The following is a 20,278-nucleotide window of genomic DNA, read 5'->3' on the forward strand; positions in this document are numbered from 1 at the left end:
GGAAAGTTGATTAGGAGCCGAGTAATCTGTATTAAAAAAAAATTTATCACGGCTCCTAATAAAGATAGACTAATTCTTTTTTTTGGGTACCTTAACAATAATTTTATTAACAATCGATTATCAATAAGTTTATTATCAATTGATTATCAATAAGGAGATAACAATAAGGTTTTTGTGAACTTCTTAGTTACCGATATATTCTGTAAATATATAATCGACTTCAATCATTGCATAGTATAGATTATAACTTCTGTTAAGTTTAATGTTTAAAAAGGCGTGGTAAAGTCAATTTTTTCTAAAAATAAGTGTTACAATTAACAGAACACACCTACAATAATTAAGTCATCGTCACATGTCAGTTTGTTTACAATTTATTCTACTCAAATGATATTTTTTTAAATTGGACCTTCAAATGCCCTTGACTCAGACGTGCTAGGATCAAACATACCGCGGATTCGTGATCAGCAGGTCAAATTAAATGGGAGTATATATGCCGCGTTAAAATATTAGAGAAATGATTTTTTTGGTGCTGGTGTTTTATGGTATTTTTAATAACCATAAAATATCGGGTAAACGAATCTCACAAACACGAATACCTACAAGCTACTAATGTTACAGTTGAAAGACAAAAGAGGTCCATTTATACTTTCGACCGTACACTATCCTCCTACATACTATCGCTAAAGAACAATCTAAAATATGCGTTCTTATTTAATGGAATAAAGATTACCTTGAAATGACTTTGAAAATTAAGTTCCATGTTAAGTATGAAGTCATTATTAGTTAATCCCGTCTGAATCATATAATTTTCATTTGAAACATTTTTTTGTGTGATTTTATCTAGTTAAATAATCAGCGTGCGTTATTTAAGCTGGATCACTTCTCGTATATACAGTGTGTATTGATACAAAAATTATATCTCAGTATTTCAAGTGTAAACTGGGTGCTTTTCATGTATGCTAGTAAAGATATTTAGATAAAAGTATTGTATTTTTAGGTATAGTCAAATTTCTCTTTTTATCAAATTTAATGAACTCTTCCCTCAATAGGTTTACACTTATGTTATAAATAAATGTGAAATGTAAAATGAGAGACTAAAATTCATCTTCTCTATTTACCATTTTATAAAATACATGTTAGAGTAAGTAGCTTTATTTATGTAGGCACTTATAAATATAATTAATAAACACAAGTTTAGTTACTCTTAAATTAACTGAGCTCTTTATTAACTCTTTATATAAAATATAAACTAAAGAAATACTGCGCACACTGCTAAGTTACAACTGAAAAACTCTTAATTAGATGTCTCAAAAACAAAACGTTGCTTTCGCAATCAGCGTTAAGCAGAGGGTGAATGAGAGCTTTACTCTCTCTCCCTTTCGAGCCGCGCCAATCCGAGCCGTTGGAAGGTGGCGCCTCCAGTGGCGGTCACGACGTATACTTTCACTCCCTCCCGTCGTGAGCCTCACTCTGGATTTTCCTCGTTAGGGAATTCTGTAAAATAGATACATATAAAATTTTATTAACTTATTTGTGTATACTCTGAATTAATTATTTTGTCTCTTAAGTATATGTGTTGTGGTGCTAGTAGAGGTTTCGTCATAATGTCAGCTATGTTCTCTTTACTTTCTACCCATTTGACCACTATTCTGTTTTCTAAGGCACACTTCTTAACATAATTTCCGTGAGTTACTGCCATGTGAATCTTGCTTCCGGTCTGTTCTTTTATCTTCAATTTTCTCTAAATTTCTGAAACTTCATCATCAAAGATGGTGGCTAGAAAATATGTTTTTCCTGTCATGTCTCTTATGGCTTTGTCAAGTGATATTATTTCTTGAAATTCTTCACTCATCGTCAGATATTCTGCTTGACTGGTGGAAAGTGATACATAATTTTATTTGTAGCTTCTCCACGCTACTGTATTACCATACAATTTGATTATGTATCCACCTGTGGAGGTAGAGTCTGTTTGATCTCTGAAGTTTGAATCTGTAAATGCCTCTAATTTGTCTCCTCCTCTTCTGTATGTTAGCTACTCTTCTGTATGTTTACTACTTCTTTAGTTTTCTGCAGGTATCTAAAGATTGGTGGTCCAAAAAGTAACGATACACCTGAGAAATTTTCTAAGCCGGTTATTTTTTTAACCGGGTGAAGGTTATTCTTGAAGTAACTTTTTACGAGGAATCCGATGGTAACCTTGGATTTGACCTTGAATCTCATTTTCAAGGTTATTTTGAGGTCAACCTCATTTTTTCAAATGGAAACCCCTATTTTTTATGGCGGAATCGGAAAGAGCGAAAAATTTTACGTCCAGATATGTATTGAGGTATGAGGTTGAGGTAACTCCTAGAGGTCAACTGGAGGTCAAAGTATGAATTCTTAAATATCTCGCGAATTCAGTGGTTAAACAAAACAAACAAAAGGATAACCCCAGGTAACTTTCAACGGTGCTCTTTAATTTGTCCTTGAACCTCATTTTCAAGGTTATTTTGAGGTCAACCTCATTTTTTTTAATGGATACCCCTATTTTTTATGGCGGAATCGAAAAAAGTGAAGACTCTCACGTATGGATGAGTTGAGATTTGAGGTTAATGTGACCTCTAGGGGTCAGATGAAGGTCAAACTGTGGCTTTGTAATAGTACCGGGATTTTAGTGGTACAAGGAAGCAAATAAAGGTCATGGAAACCCCCATTTTCAACAGCGGCAATCGAAAGAGCGGAAAATTTCACATCCAAATATCTACTTAGATCATAAGTCAAGGGCGAACTTAAAGTTTAAGGTCAGTCGAAGGTCATCCAAACTTAAAGACGCACTAAAATTTTTTAAAGTTTTTTTCATAATGGAGAAGGGTATTTATTTAGTAATTGCCCATCGGAGATCCGTAACCTTGAATTTAACCTTCAACCTCATTATAAAGGTTTTTTCAAGATCAATTTTTTTTACTTTTAGCGTTACCCAGGAACAACGACGTGGACGTAGTAAAATCTGTCCCCTTGGGGTGCTTTATTTTCGTGAGTTCCCCTCGCCTCTCACGATCGGGGTGCTTGATTTTCGTGAGTTCCCCTCGCCTCTCACGATCGAGGTGCTTGATTTTCCTGAGTTCCCCTGGCCTCTCACGTATGATTTATCTTACATCAGCACATCTTATTTTAAGTGCTCGAATTGTTCACCGTTCACTTCTGGACAGTAAGTTAATCGGTGGTAAAAAGCATCAATAGCATTTTGGATCATTTCAGTGGGAATGAGAGCTGATTCGTCTATGATCCTTTGACGTAATTCGTCCAAGTTTTGGGGTTTAGTTGTATACCCGATCCTTCAATCAAGCACCCCGATCGTGAGAGGCGAGGGGAACTCACGAAAATAAAGCACCCCAAAGGGACAGATTTTACTACGTCCACGTCGTTGTTCCTGGGTAATGCTAAAAGTAAAAAAAATTGATCTTGAAAAAACCTTGATAATGAGGTTGAAGGTTAAATTCAAGGTCACGGATCTCCGATGGGCAATTACTAAATAAATACCCTTCTCCATTATAAAAAAAAACTTTAAAAAATTTTAGGGCGTCTTTAAGTTTAGATGACCTTCGACTGACCTTAAACTTTAAGTTCGCCCTTGACTTATGATCTAAGTAGATATTTGGATGTGAAATTTTCCGCTCTTTCGATTGCCGCTGTCGAAAATGGGGGTTTCCATGACCTTTATTTCCTTCCTTGTACCACTAAAATCCCGGTACTATTACAAAGCCACAGTTTGACCTTCATCTGACCCCTAGAGGTCACATTAACCTCAAACCTCAACTCATCCATACGTGAGAGTCTTCACTTTTTTCGATTCCGCCATAAAAAATAATGGTATCCATTAAAAAAAATGAGGTTGACTTCAAAATAACCTTGAAAATGAGGTCCAAGGACAAATTAAAGAGTACCGTTGAAAGTTACCTGGGGTTATCCTTTTGTTTGTTTTGTTTAATCACTGAATTCGCGAGATTTTTAAGAATTCATACTTTGATCTCCAGTTGACCTCTAGGAGTTACCTCAACCTCATACCTCAATACATATCTGGACGTAAAATTTTCCGCTCTTTCCGATTCTGCCATAAAAAATAGGGGTTTCCATTTAAAAAAATGAGGTTGACCTCAAAATAACCTTGAAAATGAGGTTCAAGGTCAAATCCAAGGTTACCATCGAATTCCTCGTAAAAAGTTACTTCAAGAACAACCTTCACCCGGTTAAAAAAATAACCGGCTTAGAAAATTTCTCAGGTGTATCGTTACTTTTTGGACACCCTGTATAATCTGTCTGAGTTAGGGTCATGACTTTATTTAATCTGTCTCCTGAATTTTCATTCCTAAGTACATGTTTGGTTCTCCCATGTCTGTCATCTGAAATGCTTCACACAGTCTGGATTTTATTTTCTGTAGCTTTTCTTGATTATTACCTGCTAGGATTATGTCATCGACATAGAGTACAAGTATAATCATTTTTCCTTCCTTTCTCCACGTAAATAGGCATGCTTCATTGATGTCTCTCTCTAGACCTAATTTCTTATCTTCATCAGTAAATTTGTCATTCCATTTCTTTGGACTGATTTTCAGTCTATACAGTGTTTTCTTAAGCTTGCAGATTTTTCTGTCCTTTAGTTCTTCTGGAATGTTCAAGCCTTCTGGAATTTTCATGTAGATTTCTTCATCTAGTGTACTATTCAAGAAAGCCACTTTCACATCAAGTTGCACTGCATCTAAATCTTCTTGATTTATTATGGCAAGTGCAGATCTGATGATAGCTATGCGAGATACTGGTGCATAGGTTTCTCTTAATTCGTATTCATTCTTATCCTTAAAGCCTCTTATGACCAGTCTCGCTTTATTCTTAATTTTTCCATCTGAAATTTTCTTTTTGTATATCCATTTTAAATCTATTAAGTTGAGTTTGGATACTTCTGAAGTTGAGGCGGGGTAATCAGTTATTTCCCATACTTCCTTTTCTATCATAGAATTTAATTCTTCATTCATGGCTTGTATCCAATCCCATTTTTCTGGTATACTCAATGCTTCTTTAAAGCTTGACGGATCTTTGTATGTTTGCGCTAGACACACATATGCTTGTTCATCTTTCTTTTGAACTTTGGGAGTTTCTGTATTAATTTGTACTTTATATACAAAGTCTGGATTTCTTGTTGGATTTTCTTTCGCTTTTCTCTTTGGTCCTTTCCTTATTTCTGGTGGACATTTATCTGTATCACTGTGATTCGAAGCGTTTTTCCTTTTTCTTCCTCTTTTGATCTTTTCTTCTGGTTTTTTTTTCATTGTTCTTTTCGTTCAACTCTGAATTAGTTGACTCTTTGACATCACTTACATCCGTATTTTCTTCTCTAAACTCTTCAAATCTTAGATCTGTAGGTTTGGTTTCTTTCTTGCCCATTACTTCTTTATAAGTTAATTTTTCATTAAACTTCACATGTCTGGAGTTGATGAATCTCTGTGTTTGCGGATGCCATAGAAGGTATCCTGTAGGTGTGTGTCCTACTAGAATCGTCTTAATTGCTCTCTCTGAAAACTTAGTCTCTGGATTTGGAATTTTTACGTATGCGATACAACCAAATCTTTTTAGTGCATCTATATGACTCTTCCTGTTTAGATTGAGTATCGATAAAGGAGTTCTAAAGTTGTTGACTTTGTGTGGTGTTCTGTTATACGTGTGAACTGCTGATTCTACAGCAAGAACCCACATGTTTGAAGGTATTCCTGAGTCAATCAGTATTGCTCTTATCAGTTTCTGAATTGTCTTATTAAATCTTTCTGCAGTTCCGTTCAGCTCTGGAGTGTATGGAGGTACGAATTCTCCTGTGATGTTTTCATTCTTCATTATTTCTGCGAACTCGACACCTGTAAACTCTGTTCCGTTATCTGTTTTTATGAAGCAAACTTTTTCATTCCGTCCAAGTTCATTTCTGACATGTTCAAGGTAGCTTTTTAGGCATTTACCTGATTCATGTTTATTCTTTGTACTGTATACCTTTGCATATCTGGTGTAATCATCTACAAATACGATAATGTAGAGATTCTGCCCTGGAAATGAGGGCGGTGAAATTCTATATAATATAAACTAAAGAAATACTACGCACACTGCTAAGTCACAACTAAAAAACTCTTAATTAGATGTCTTAAAAACAAAACGTTGCTTTCGCAATCAGCGTTAAGCAGAAAGTGAATGAGAATGTGTTTTTGTCTCTCTCCCTTTCGTAGACCCTACGTCACGACGTACACTTTCAATATACGATTAATCATTTATCATAATTTTACTTTGAAATTCTATTAAAAATTTTATGTATTTAATTAATTTTGTTCTAGGCGTTTTAAAACAAATTTTAGATAAATGCATTTCTGGCAATTCTGTCTCGGAAATATGTGAATTTGGCGACAAATTGTTATTAGATGAGACGAATAAAGTTTTTAAAAAAGAGAAAGATATGAAAAAAGGTATTGCTTTTCCCACGTGTTTATCAGTCAATAATTGCATTTGTCATTTTTCACCGACCGCAAGTGAAATTGATTTAGTTTTGAAAGAAGGCGATGTAGTTAAAGTGTGAGTATCATAATTATACTAATTTCATTATTTTACTATAATTCGCTTTAATTATAATGGTTAATAAGATATTTATGCACTTTTCTTTTTAATGTGAAAAACAATTAAATAGGAGTAATAAATTATGTTTAAGATTTTGTACCATACCTAATTATGTCGTAGAAAGAGTTACCACTTAATCATTCTATTGAAAATCTTATAGAAAGCTAGACAAAACAAATTCTATAAGGTCTCTGAAAATGATTTCATATATACATTATATCATATAACAAATTGTTTGGCCTATTGTCGATGATTTTCATTCTTAGTTTTAATTTTAGAAGTTATTTATAAGTATGTTAGCTTCTTTGGCCAATGACAAAAGTTAATATACTCATACAAAGTTAGTGTATACTCTTAAGCGACTTAGTGTATACTCTTATAGCTCCTGTTATACATTTTTTCAACACACACACATATATATATATATATATATATATATATATATATATATATATATATATATATATATAGTAACGGGGTAGATATCCGTCTATTTAATTAAGCGCGCGATCGCATCGAAGAGCGCGCGGGATTACCTAAACGTTCAAATTCGAAAATCGGAGAGCAGGAGGGAACGGGTGTCAGTCAACCAACTTTCTACTAGCGCGAAATAATAACATCAAAGTTACAATTAATATCATATTCGAGATCGTTTATTCCCTCTTATTCCTATAGTGTCGATCGTTATCAGTTGACTTGTCTTAGCACTCCAAGAAAACTCGGGAAAATCTCTAATTGTCACTAGCAGCAGCTGAGTGTGCGGGTTCTAATCTTCAACTGGTTCATTTTCATACGTGCGTGTTCCGTCTCGTCTCGTGCCGAATTCCCTCGTCACATCTTTCCCCAACCGATAGGTGCTGCCCCCGCAGGCTGTCAGCGCTAATAAGACGTTTACCGTCAAAATATATATATAAAATTTCAGACGTGATAATCCAATAACTGAAGATTTGGAAATTTTTTTCATTGATAGATATTAAAATTAAGCAAACTTGTGACAACCTTTTTTTAATTAGATGGTGTTTAAACAGTACAGAAATTAGCATATAGAATAAATTACAAAATTGATTTATGTATTGTGGTTGTAACCAAGTTTTAAAAATTTTCCATAATCGTTAGAATGATATTTAATGTAATAACAATCAAAACAAAGCGGTTTTCTACACCATAAGCATTTAACGAAAATTGTAATCATGCATTTACATTTACCTTTACCTTGTTCAAATGGGAAACAAACTTGTCTAACATTCATAAAAACGTCACGATCATCCAACATTTTTGAAGAGTACCAGGCATATGTTATCATTTCTTTAAATATTGGAGCTAATAATTGATTGTATACAAGTGATTGTATTTTTACAACATCATATCTTGACGTTAATTGATCTTCTCTTTGTTTAAGGTGTGTTGAATTGTAAATTTCTTTAATTAAAATTTTTGCTTGTCTATGAAAATAAACATCCAAAGGTTGAGCATAAGCTGTGCGGCCAGGAGGAATAACTTCAACTGTACAACTTTGATTACCGTGCTCGTCAACAAATTTTTCATATAAATTTGTATTTTTTTGTCCACCCCAGCTATCCAAAAGAAGTAAAAATGGATTGTACTCTACATGTGGCAACATAATATTAAGAGTATATGAATGAAACAAGGCCGATGACAATTTCCCAGATTTCGAGCAAGTTATAAAAATGTTTGGAAATTGTTTCGATATTGCCTCTATATCTTTGGCAATTTTTGGACCAAACACACCATTAACCTCTTGCAAACATATGAAAACTTTTGGTACAAGTTTACCTGCAGCACTAATTTTATATTGAACTGTATTGATATGGGTCACTTTATTGTAATCACCAAGGTATGCTTCTATAGTTTTTGTACCAGCGATTTCCAACGCCCCATTTACATTTGGTCTGTATTCGCAACCCATTTGATCTGTGTTGAAAACATAGCTTTTATTCATACTTTTTATTGTATTGTAACACTCATCTTGAAATTTTTCAGATATTGAAAATATTTCTGTAATTGACATATTTTCTGTAGGTTTTACATATCTCGTAACTTTCCTTTGCTTTATTCAGTAATGTTTTTTAAATCTGTTTACTCACGATAAAGAAGCACTGAATTGGCAGTCTTTTTGATTAAATTGCATAGCACCTTGCAATGCCTATTCTTGTAAGTTCCGAGTACTCACAGATAGTTTTCTTTCTCTGGCATCTAAAAATCTATCATATGTTCATTTGTTTATGAATTCCTGTTTATCAAATTGAGTACCTCCTTTTTGAATATCTTTTTCCCATCTCTTTAGTACGTCTAATCTAGTCAAAAAATTAGATCCTTTTTGTTGCAGAGTGGTAAGCGACCAACCAGGATGTTCTTTAGCTAAATTTACACATTTTATTTTAATTTACAATGGAACAGCTGAATAATCTTTCTTTATTTTTTTGATTTCAGGTTAATAATCACTCCCTTGACTGTCAAGAAAGTTATCTAGAAACGTACAAAAGCTAATATATAAATTTATCCAAAAATTGTTTAGTGTATGAATAATTATTTGGTGGGTTTTGCAAATGATATCAATTGTTATGAAGACTTGATTTTTGTAATGCAACCCACCTTTTTCTTGACTTTCTAAATTTTCCAATATATAAAATTCTTCTGGTGAACATTGATTGGTATTGATTAAATTTACATATTCAGCATCTGTATATAGTTCGTCAATTTCATCTAATATCAATTCCTGTTTTAAAGTCGATGTCTCAAAATAATCGCATAGAACTACTGCCATATCATTACCAGTTTTGCAAGCTTGTTCTGATGGGTCTTGTGAGAACTCTATCAAATTCATATTTTTAATTTTCCAGGCAAAATTGTAAATACTGATTGGAAAGTTTCGAGTTTGATTCAATATTTTTGTATTGATTAATTATAATCGTTGTATGGAATCCTGATGGAATAGTAAAATAGAAACAAATAAAAATTAAATAAATCTATCAACTTTTTAATATTAGATATATAATAACAATTTATAATACATACTGTAATTTGTTTGAGTCAAAAATCTTTGAAAAACCTTTCACAAAGCGCAAAATAATCTTCGAGTATCACTTTTCCGTTACTATTAGTTACATATTGAATTTATTATAGAAACCATACCAAATTTACATTTGATAACTTTTGGTTTTTTCTATTATATAATTGACGGAATAATAATAATTAATAATCACTCACAATTAGTATCAAAGAATTTCAAACATTCAAAATAATAACAGTTACGGTTGATTTCACTTGTATTGGCGATTCAACGATACCGGTCTGGTGGACAAGAAAGGAATCTGACATGAACCCGACGGTTCGATATTCAACCTAAGAAAAGGTACAAATTAATTGAAAAAAACAGAATACGTGGAACATGTTTGAAAGAATTGGAAGAAAAGTGCATTTGTTGTTTTTTAAAATTTAAAAATTTAGTTATTGTAAAATTTAGTAAAATTTAGTTATTGAGAAGTTTTTTGGTTTTTATCATATTTTAACTTGCAAAAAGAGTAGTGTAGAATTCAGTGCGGGTTTCGTTCGTGACAGTGACAGATAGGGCTACAAAATACAGTCCAAGTGTGCTTTTAGATATTTTGACTTGCTCAACACAAATCTTGAGAGGAGCTTGTTAACAAAAAGGACAGGTAACTAGTTATCAACAATTTAATTATTTAAGTAAACATAAAAGCTTATTTATACTTTAATATTTTGGAAACAGCAACAGATTTGAAAAATATTCAATAGAACGTGAGGCATGGTGATTTTAATTCAATTATTGCGTTGGCCACTCAAGCCGTTCATCAAGCACATTTTCCGATGTTTGTTATATCAGTACATCTCGCGTTCTATTCAATATCTTTCAAATCTGAAAAAACCGATTTTCAGAATAAAAATATACATAAATTGTAAATAATTGAATTGAAACAGTGTTTTATTTCTTAGTTTATCTAACGTGAAGAAACCCTCATTTTTAATTAATTGGAATAATTTACATTGTGAAGTGTAAACAACGTATTTTAATAATAACACAGGTCAACATGATTTATATCGCACGAACATGAGCAACATATTCCGAAGGTTTTTGATGCGCTGAACACGAACCTGGCATGCTCTATCACGTTACATTTTCGGGATATTCTAACCTGAAAGTGCGAAAAACACGTATTTGTGCTGTTTTCGAAGCTATATTACACCGCAAAAAATTTTTTTTATTGAAAACTAATCCGACCATCTTAAAATATTGCTTCTGCCCTTTCCAACGCATTTTTCAAATTTAACAAATCTTTTTTTTTCACGGACATATCATCGAATGAAGTTCACCACTTTAGCGATTTCATAACAACAGTATCAACAATACAAATATGACAGCCCCACGAAAATGTCATATGTGAACAAAAGTGCAAAAGGTAATAACATTACATTTATGTTTTTGGGGTCGCTGAATCCAAATCCATGATTCATTTGACCCGATTAGCTCAGGGGTCAAATTCAGATCAAGGTCAAATCAAGATTATCCCATTAATCTTGGTCCAGGTACTGTTTCTCTGGGTTTTCGTGGTCGCTGAACTCGAATCTGCGGTACGTTGGACCTGGTCGGCTCAAAGTCAAAGTTAGGTCAAGGTAAAATCCAAAAAATGTATTCAATGAATCCAAATTTAAGGTTTATCTCACCAATAACCGCTTAATATTTCTATGGCAATGTTAGCAACCCCCGAATAACCCTCTAATAACCCCCCTAATATAAACTATGCTATGAACCCCCTAATAACACAATTACGATGCTATAAACCCCCAATAACGTATTGACAGTGCTATCAACCTCCTAATAAACCTCTGATAATCCCCTAATATAAACTATGCTATGAACCCTTTAAAAACCCAATGGTAATCCTATCAACCCTTTAATAACTCACCCCCTAATAACCCCCTAATAAGAACTATGCTAATAACCCCCTAATGACACAATGACAGTGCTATCCCCCCTAGTAACCCCCTAATAACCCCCCTAATATAAACGGTTCTATGTACCTCTTAATAGCGTAATAGCAATGCTAAACTGCCCCTAATGACTCAATGGCAATCCTATCAACCCCCTAATAGCCCCCCCCTATATACTTCCCCCTAATAACCCTCGAATATGAACTAAGCTAATAAGCCCCTAATAACGCAATGAGAATGCTAGCAACCCCCTAATTACCCAATAGCAATGCTATTAACCACATTATGTCAGATGCTTCAATGTTATCAATTTTCTGATTTGTGGAATCGTTTCCTTTTTTCGTCTAGGCTTCTGGTTCCTGACTTTCTCTTATGCTGTAGGCCATCATCTTCACGTTTAAGAGCCCAGCAGTAGTTAGCTAACATATTAACATTCCATCTACCTTGATACCTTCTTTCCATCTCTTGGATGTCTTGGTGGAATCTTTTTCCTTGCTCCTCACTTAGGGCTCCAAGATTCTCAGGAAAAGAATCTAAATGAGAATTCAGGAAGTGTACTTTTAAACTCCTGTTATAACCCAAGTCTTTGAAACTGGTAAGCATATTTTGAACGACTACGTGATAATTTTCTACTTTTCTATTTCCCAAAAATCCTTCTACAAACGCTGCAAAATTCACCCATGTAGCCTTCTCTTTTCTTGGCCTCGTTTGATGAAAGTCAGCCGATTTCATCATCTTTCTTCTATCCGGACCTGTGAAAATACCTTCCTTTATTTTTGCATCAGATAATCCTAGGAATTTATCTAATAAGTAGTGGAAGTATTTTCCATTCTGATCAAGGGCTTTGATGAATTGCTTAATCAATCCTAATTTTATGTGGAGGGGAGGTAAAAGTATTTTTTTTTTGGATCACACAAGTGTTTTTTGAGGACATAGTGTGATCCTGGCTTCAGAGACGTGTAGTAGCTCTACTATCCCACAAACAAATGTAACATAGGTATTTGGTATACCCCGACTACTGTCCAAGAAGTATAGTTATTATTTTCAAATCACCACATACGAGCCATTTATAATCTTCATATTTAATTTTCTCAAGAACTATCTGCATATTCTCGTAAGATTCTTTTAGATACACTGAATGGGCGAGTGGAATCGAAGCATATTTATTTCCATTGTGAAGGAGAACAGCCTTCAAACTTCTTTTAGAAGAATCGATGAAGAGACGCCATTCAGTAGCGACGTATATCAAGCCTAATTTTGTCATTAAGCCAGTCACGTCATGACAGTAAGTCAATCCATCTTTCTCTGCGAAATATCTGACATATTCTTGCTCTCTGTTTCTGTACCAAGAAAAAATTGTTTTTGGAGCCAAAAGATTCATATTTTTTGGCAGGTCCAAATCTTTAACCAAATTATTTAGAAGAGCTTGTGTAAACAATTGAGGACTTTCGGTTGTATCGAAATGTGCACTATCATCTGACTGCGGATCTTCATCGTCCACCTCGATATAATTTATTTCGTCTGGGCTCCTGGAAGTAGTAAGTAAACATTCTGCTTTCTTTAGGGGTGATGATTTCTCAGAGACAAGAGTCCCCCGTAGAACTGGTTTAGTAACAGATGAGACATTAGGATACAAAATTGCAGATTTATTCTTACTATTGAAACCTTTCAGGTCAATAGAACAAAAGTAATAGTCATTATGATCACGTGGCTCACGCCAGATCATCGGAGAACTGAAAGGCAATTTTTGCGAAGAGTCGTCTTTATTCCAACGACTTAATATTGTATGGCAACTTACACAAATTGTGTTTAGCACCCAAGATTTGTCTACATTCACGATAAAATAGCCGAAATATTTTTTGTAAGCAGTTTCGATTAAAGGCGTAATGTTTCTCTTTTGGTTTTTAGTAGCATAAAGTCCACATACGTTGCAGAACTTGTTAGGACCGTTCACGCAACTCCGGGGGGACATTATAAAATAGATCTCAGGAACACGAGGACGATGAAGATTACTAGAAACTTCAACTGGGATTCTTAACTATCCTGAAAGGGACTGTCGAGAAAATGCCGCTCGAAAGCAAGAAGTACGCCGAATCCTTCAACTATCCTGAAAAGGACTGTTGAAAAGATGCGCGTAAGGTGGACCAAAGCAGAATTCTTAACTATCCTGAAAAGGACCGTTGAAAAGAAGTGCGTATGATCAACAGAAACCAGACTCACAACTATCCTGTTGTGAAAATCCCGCTTGATCGAAAGGAGTGACGTTTGCCTTTGTACTATTAAGGGGTTGATAGGATTGCCATCGCGCTATTAGGGGGTTCATAGCATAGTTCTTATTAATGCGGTTATTAAGGGGTTCATAGCATAGTTCTTATTAATGCGGTTATTAGGAGGTTATTAGGGGTTAATGGCACTGCCATTGCATTATTGGAGGTTGATAGGATTGCCATTGCGTTATTAGGATGTTTATAGAATAGTTTATATTAGGGGGGGGGTTATTAGAGGGTTATTAGGGGGTTGCTAACATTGCCATAGAAATATTAGGCGGTTATTGGTCAGATAAACCTTAAATTCGGGTTCATTCAATGCAATTTTTTGGATTTTACCTTGACCTAACCTTGACTCTGAGCCGACAGGGTCAAACGCACCCCAGATTCGAATTCAGCGACCTCAAAAACCTATAGAAACAGTACCTGGACCAAGATTAATGGGATAATCTTGATTTGATCTTGATCTAACTTTGACCCCTGAGCTAATCGGGTCAAATGAATCGTGGATTCGGATTCAGCGACCCCAAAAACATAAATGTAATGGTATTACCTTTTGCACTTTTGTTCACATATGACTTTTTTTCCTGGGGCTGTCATATTTGTATTGTTGGTACTGTTGTTATGAAATCGTTACAGTGGTGAACTTCATTCGATGATATCTCCGCGAAAAAAAAAGCTTTGTTAAATTTGAAAAATGCGTTGAAAAGGGCAGAAGCGGTACTTTGAGACGGTTAGATTCGTTTTTAGCAAAAAAAAATGTTTTGCGGTGTAATATAGCTTCTATAACAGCGAAAATACGTGTTTTTCGCACTTTTAGGTTGGAATATCTTGAAAACGTGACGTGATAGAGCATTTCTGATGCTTGATTCGTGTTTAGCGCATCAAAAACCTTCGGAAGACATGAATAGCGTTCTTGCGATAACTCAAAACTTTTTTTTTGCAGACCTGTGTAATTTGAACGGTTTTGAAAATTCTTTTCAACGCTAAAGCTTCCATACTTTTTTCCTATTCTTAGTTAAGTTATATAGAAACAAACATTGAAAACACGTATTACAAGTTTTGAACAAAATTTTGAGTTGTGAAAGATTGGCGTAAAATCAATGTCTTCGATGTTCGTCGATAACGGCCAAGAGACGTCGAGTATTTTTTTAAGTTCTACAAAAAGTTATTTCCAAAAGTATGATATATGTTATCGAAGTATTTTTTTATGTCGAATAATGGCGTTATTAGATTTATCATAAAATTTACCCTGTCAAGCGCTAAAAGCCAAAAACTGAATTTCTTAGTGGTTTTTAGTGGTTCTTTTGTAGTTTTTTGCTTCTAGCGCTTGACAGAATATATTTTATGATAAATCTGATAGCACCATTGTATTCTACGTAAAAAAATACATCGAAAATATATATCACACATTTGGAAATAACTTTTTGTAGTCCTTAAAAATAACATAGTATCCGCTACGTCGACCAAAGAGAGAAAAATGCATATATGGGTAATTCTAGGCTATTTCGATTGACTTGTAACCCTTAGGTTACGGATTTTTTTTTAATTTGGCACAATTGTTGTACACATAAAACTGAGATTCTTCCCAAATTTTGGAGACGATACATTAATTATATCAAAAGTTATTAACAATTAAAGATAAATGATAAAAAATTTTCAAACAGCTATATTTTAAAAACTAATAAAGATATCGAAGTCGGATTTTTTTCAAAATACTTATAATGCCTTAAAATTTCGAAATAGTTACAACAATAAACAATAAAAATTTTTTTTCGAATGTTATTAACTTTTTGTTTAAACAATTGCTAATATCTCGAAAAGTATATTTTTTTTTGAATAATTCTTGCTCCTACGTATTCCTGAGGATTTTTGCTATCGAAATCAATCATAAAATTCAAGGGCCCGACATATCGGAAAGCGTAGCCCTAATCAAAAGAAGATGCCTCGGCGTAAGGTTGCGGTAGCGCTCCAGCGGACTCACGGTCGAAAGGTACTTTAGCTTTAATCTAAAAAACTAATAAAGATACCGAATCGGATTTTTTCCAAATTACTTATAATACCTTGAACTTTCGAAATAATTACAACAATAAACAATAAAAATTTTTTTTCGAAAGTTATTAACTTTTTGTTTAAACGATTGCTAATATCTCGAAATGTATATTTTTTTTTTTTGAAAAATTCTTGCTCCTACGTATTCCTGAGGATTTTTGCTATCGAAATCAATCATAAAATTCAAGGGCCCGACATATCGGAAAGCGTAGCCCTAATCAAAAGAAGACGCCTCGGCGTAAGGCTGCGGTAGCGCTCCAGCGGACTCATGGTCGAAAGGTACTTTAGCTTTAATCTAAAAAACTAATAAAGATACCGAATCGGATTTTTTCCAAATTACTTATAATACCTTGAACTTTCGAAATAATTACAACAATAAACAATAAAAATTTTTTTTCGAAAGTTATTAACTTTTTGTTTAAACGATTGCTAATATCTCGAAATGTATATTTTTTTTTTTTTGAAAAATTCTTGCTCCTACGTATTCCTGAGGATTTTTGCTATCGAAATCAATCATAAAATTCAAGGGCCCGACATATCGGAAAGCGTAGCCCTAATCAAAAGAAGACGCCTCGGCGTAAGGCTGCGGTAGCGCTCCAGCGGACTCATGGTCGAAAGGTACTTTAGCTTTAATCTAAAAAACTAATAAAGATACCGAATCGGATTTTTTCCAAATTACTTATAATACCTTGAACTTTCGAAATAATTACAACAATAAACAATAAAAATTTTTTTTCGAAAGTTATTAACTTTTTGTTTAAACGATTGCTAATATCTCGAAATGTATATTTTTTTTTTTTGAAAAATTCTTGCTCCTACGTATTCCTGAGGATTTTTGCTATCGAAATCAATCATAAAATTCAAGGGCCCGACATATCGGAAAGCGTAGCCCTAATCAAAAGAAGACGCCTCGGCGTAAGGCTGCGGTAGCGCTCCAGCGGACTCATGGTCGAAAGGTACTTTAGCTTTAATCTAAAAAACTAATAAAGATACCGAATCGGATTTTTTCCAAATTACTTATAATACCTTGAACTTTCGAAATAATTACAACAATAAACAATAAAAATTTTTTTTCGAAAGTTATTAACTTTTTGTTTAAACGATTGCTAATATCTCGAAAAGTATATTTTTTTTTTTTGAAAAATTCTTGCTCCTACGTATTCCTGAGGATTTTTGCTATCGAAATCTATCATAAAATTCAAGGGCCCGACATATCGGAAAGCGTAGCCCTAATCAAAAGAAGACGCCTCGGCGTAAGGCTGCGGTAGCGTTCCAGCGGACTCACGGTCGAAAGGTACTTTAGCTTTAACCCATTAACGTCCAAAATGTCAAAATTTCTTGCACGTTTTCAAAGTGATTTTTTCCTATGTAATTGGCGTTGAAAAAATTTTTGAACCACATATTCTGATGTAAAATTGCATGCTCTTTCAGAATCCGTTGCCAGAATCATGATAAAACTCACAGGAAACATATGCTCGATTGAAACATAAAAAACACCTAAATTTTCGAAAAAAAAAATTTTTAGGATTTTTTTTCGAAGTGTTACGGTGAAGATATCACCTTGCGACCGTGATCAAAGGTGATCATGGGATTTGAAGTTTAACAGGAAATTTTTTTGTTTACCTTGAACCATCGCTTCTTTACAAAATGACGGAAAAAACGAATTTTTTTTTTCAATCTTCATCAACTTTTTTCTCAAAATCTATGGTCTTTAGAAAAAAATTCATAAAAACAAAAATGCCTTAGAATCGCTCGAGGAACATTCTCAAATATTTCAGAATTTTTTGAGACAATTTTTGATTTTTCGGGAAACTTGGGAAATGGAATTTTCAAAAATGTCTCCAAAAATTCTGAAAAAATTTTAGGATGTTTCTCGAGTGATTCTAAGACATTTTTGTTCTTATGAATTTTTTTCTAAAGTCCATAGATTTCGAGAAAAAAATTGATAAAGTGAACATAACGGCCGAAACGAATTTTTATTTTTTCAAGTTTTTTTTTCAGTCCGCTGGAGCGCTACCGCAGCCTTACGCCGAGGCGTCTTCTTTTGATTAGGGCTACGCTTTCCGATATGTCGGGCCCTTGAATTTTATGATTGTTTTCGATAGCAAAAATCCTCAGGAATACGTAGGAGCAAGAATTATTCAAAAAAAAATATATTTTTCGAGATATTAGCAATTGTTTAAACAAAAAGTTAATAACTTTCGAAAAAAAATTTTTATTGTTTATTGTTGTAATTATTTCGAAATTTTAAGGCATTATAAGTATTTTGAAAAAAATCCGACTTCGATATCTTTATTAGTTTTTATAATATAGCTGTTTGAAAATTTTTTATCATTTTTCTTTAATTGCACAGGCCGACAGAATTTGACAAAAATATTTTACCAAGAACCCGAATATAGTTTTCCGAAGGTTTTTTGCGCGCTGAATCCGAATCCGAGGTCAGAATTACTCTGGTGACTCCGGTTTTCGAGATATCCTAACCTTAAGTGCAAAAAACGCGATTTTTGCCTATATTTGAGGTTATGTAGCAAAGAAAAGAAATTTTTTTGAAAAAACTGTATACATCAAATTAAAGTATGAGTTTTCTTCTTTCAAATGCCGTTGAGTATGCTCGGATATCTTTTTTTTTCACGAAGTTACACAAATTTGAAAATTTCAAATTTTATGAATTTAAAAAGCACCACATCATTCAGCCCAAGCTATCTAACTAGTAACCATATTAAAGAGCCACTCACCAATTTAAACCAAACTTGGAAATATGACAAAACACTAAAAAATATTGTGAGCATCGTGCTTCTATTTACAAAATGCTCTCTTACGGGTAGAAACCACCCCTGCCAACCCCTAAACAGGCTCACCCACATATCCCTGGGTAGAGCAAGTTTAATTAACTGCTTTTTGATAAAAAAACTCATTTTCTAATCACAGGTATGCGTACTAATATGATCTAGATAGGCCTCATCCCCAAATACCTCCTCCAGCCCTCCCAACCCCTAAGCAGGCACACCCACATGACGCTGGGTAGAGCAAGTTAGCCAAGTGCTTTTTATTTCAAATTTGTGTAACTTCGTGAAAAAAAAAGATATCCGAGCATACTCAACGGCATTTGGAAGAAGAAAACTCATACTTTAATTTGATGTATACAGTTTTTTGAAAAAAAATTTCTTTTCTTTGCTACATAACCTCAAATATAGGCAAAAATCGCGTTTTTTGTACTTTAAGGTTAGGATATCTCGAAAACCGGAGAGTAATTCTGACCTCGGATTCGGATTCAGCGCGCAAAAAACCTTCGGAAAACTATACTCGGGTTCTTGGTAAAATTTTTTGTCGGCCTGTGTTGTTAATAACTTTTGATATAATTAATGTATCGTCTCCAAAATTTGGGAAAAATCTCAGTTTTATGTGTACAACAATTGTGCCAAATTAAAAAAAATCCGTAACCTAAGGGTTACAAGTCAATCGAAATAGCCTAGAATTACCCATATATGGATAATTGGTAAAGAAAAGCCTATTCAGAGAAACTGAGAGACATTTATCCAATATTTCCGACTAAAAAAGGTGTGTACAAAGTTTCATCAAAATCCGTGACCCACCAAGTTGGCATTCTCCTTGTTGTAGTATACGGGGGCGTCCTATTGAGTCAGCATAAAGCGTGGCGTTAGTCTATATTATGCTAGATCTTATTGAGCTAGTTGAAGAGAAGAGGAGGACGCAGTATAGCCATATATATAGTTGTGTATACGTAGCGTGGTCTATATTATGTAGCAAATAGGAAAAGTCCTAAAGAGCTAACGCTACTTGTGAGTTGAAGAGTTTTTTTAGTGTATATTTCAGAACATTTTTGTGACGAGGATCTAGGGACTAGGGTCCTATGCTTAAGCGTATTTGTATCTTTCAGAACAGATTGGTACCTAGATTTTCGATTAGTAGAATTAATTAATTTATAAACAGATTAATTTTATTATAAATTATTTTTATTGTTCAATTAAATAATTAATATACAGGGTGTCCCATTTTAAAGGAACCACCCCGAAATTTTCGACGGTTGGCGTTGTACAAAAAAATTGTTCAGACAACAGTTGTTTGAGACAATGGGGGCAACCTTTCTGTGAACTCCGATTTGACCTTGAGATTTATTTTCAAGGTCATTTGAAGGTCAGTCATTTTTAGAATAGGAACCTATATTTTTGATCCCGGATTCGGAAAGAGCGGAAAATTCTACGTTTAGATAACGTATTATGTGTGGGGTGCGGTTAACCCCCCCCCTGCCTAAGATCGTGTAGGGGTCAAATTTATGATTTTCTTCATCTATGCACAGGGATGATTGGGCAAGGGTAAGGTTAATTGTAATAACCCAATAACTC

The 20,278-nt window shown here is 34.0% G+C and overlaps 1 protein-coding gene across 3 annotated transcripts in view; it reads left to right on the top strand.

Annotated features, from left to right (window-relative positions):
• Positions 1-20,278, top strand: part of LOC131675264 (proliferation-associated protein 2G4) — a 651,851-nt gene that overhangs the window by 60,905 nt on the left and 570,668 nt on the right. For all 3 annotated transcript variants that reach the window (XM_058954185.1, XM_058954184.1, XM_058954186.1), the window contains exon 2: positions 6,348-6,582. In XM_058954185.1, the coding sequence (XP_058810168.1) occupies positions 6,348-6,582 (235 nt within the window). The remainder of the gene's footprint in view (positions 1-6,347; positions 6,583-20,278) is intronic.

This window comes from Phymastichus coffea, unplaced genomic scaffold (assembly GCF_024137745.1).
Source record: "Phymastichus coffea isolate CEN01 unplaced genomic scaffold, Cenicafe_Pcof_1.1 PCOF00018, whole genome shotgun sequence".
NCBI lineage: Eukaryota > Metazoa > Arthropoda > Insecta > Hymenoptera > Eulophidae > Phymastichus > Phymastichus coffea.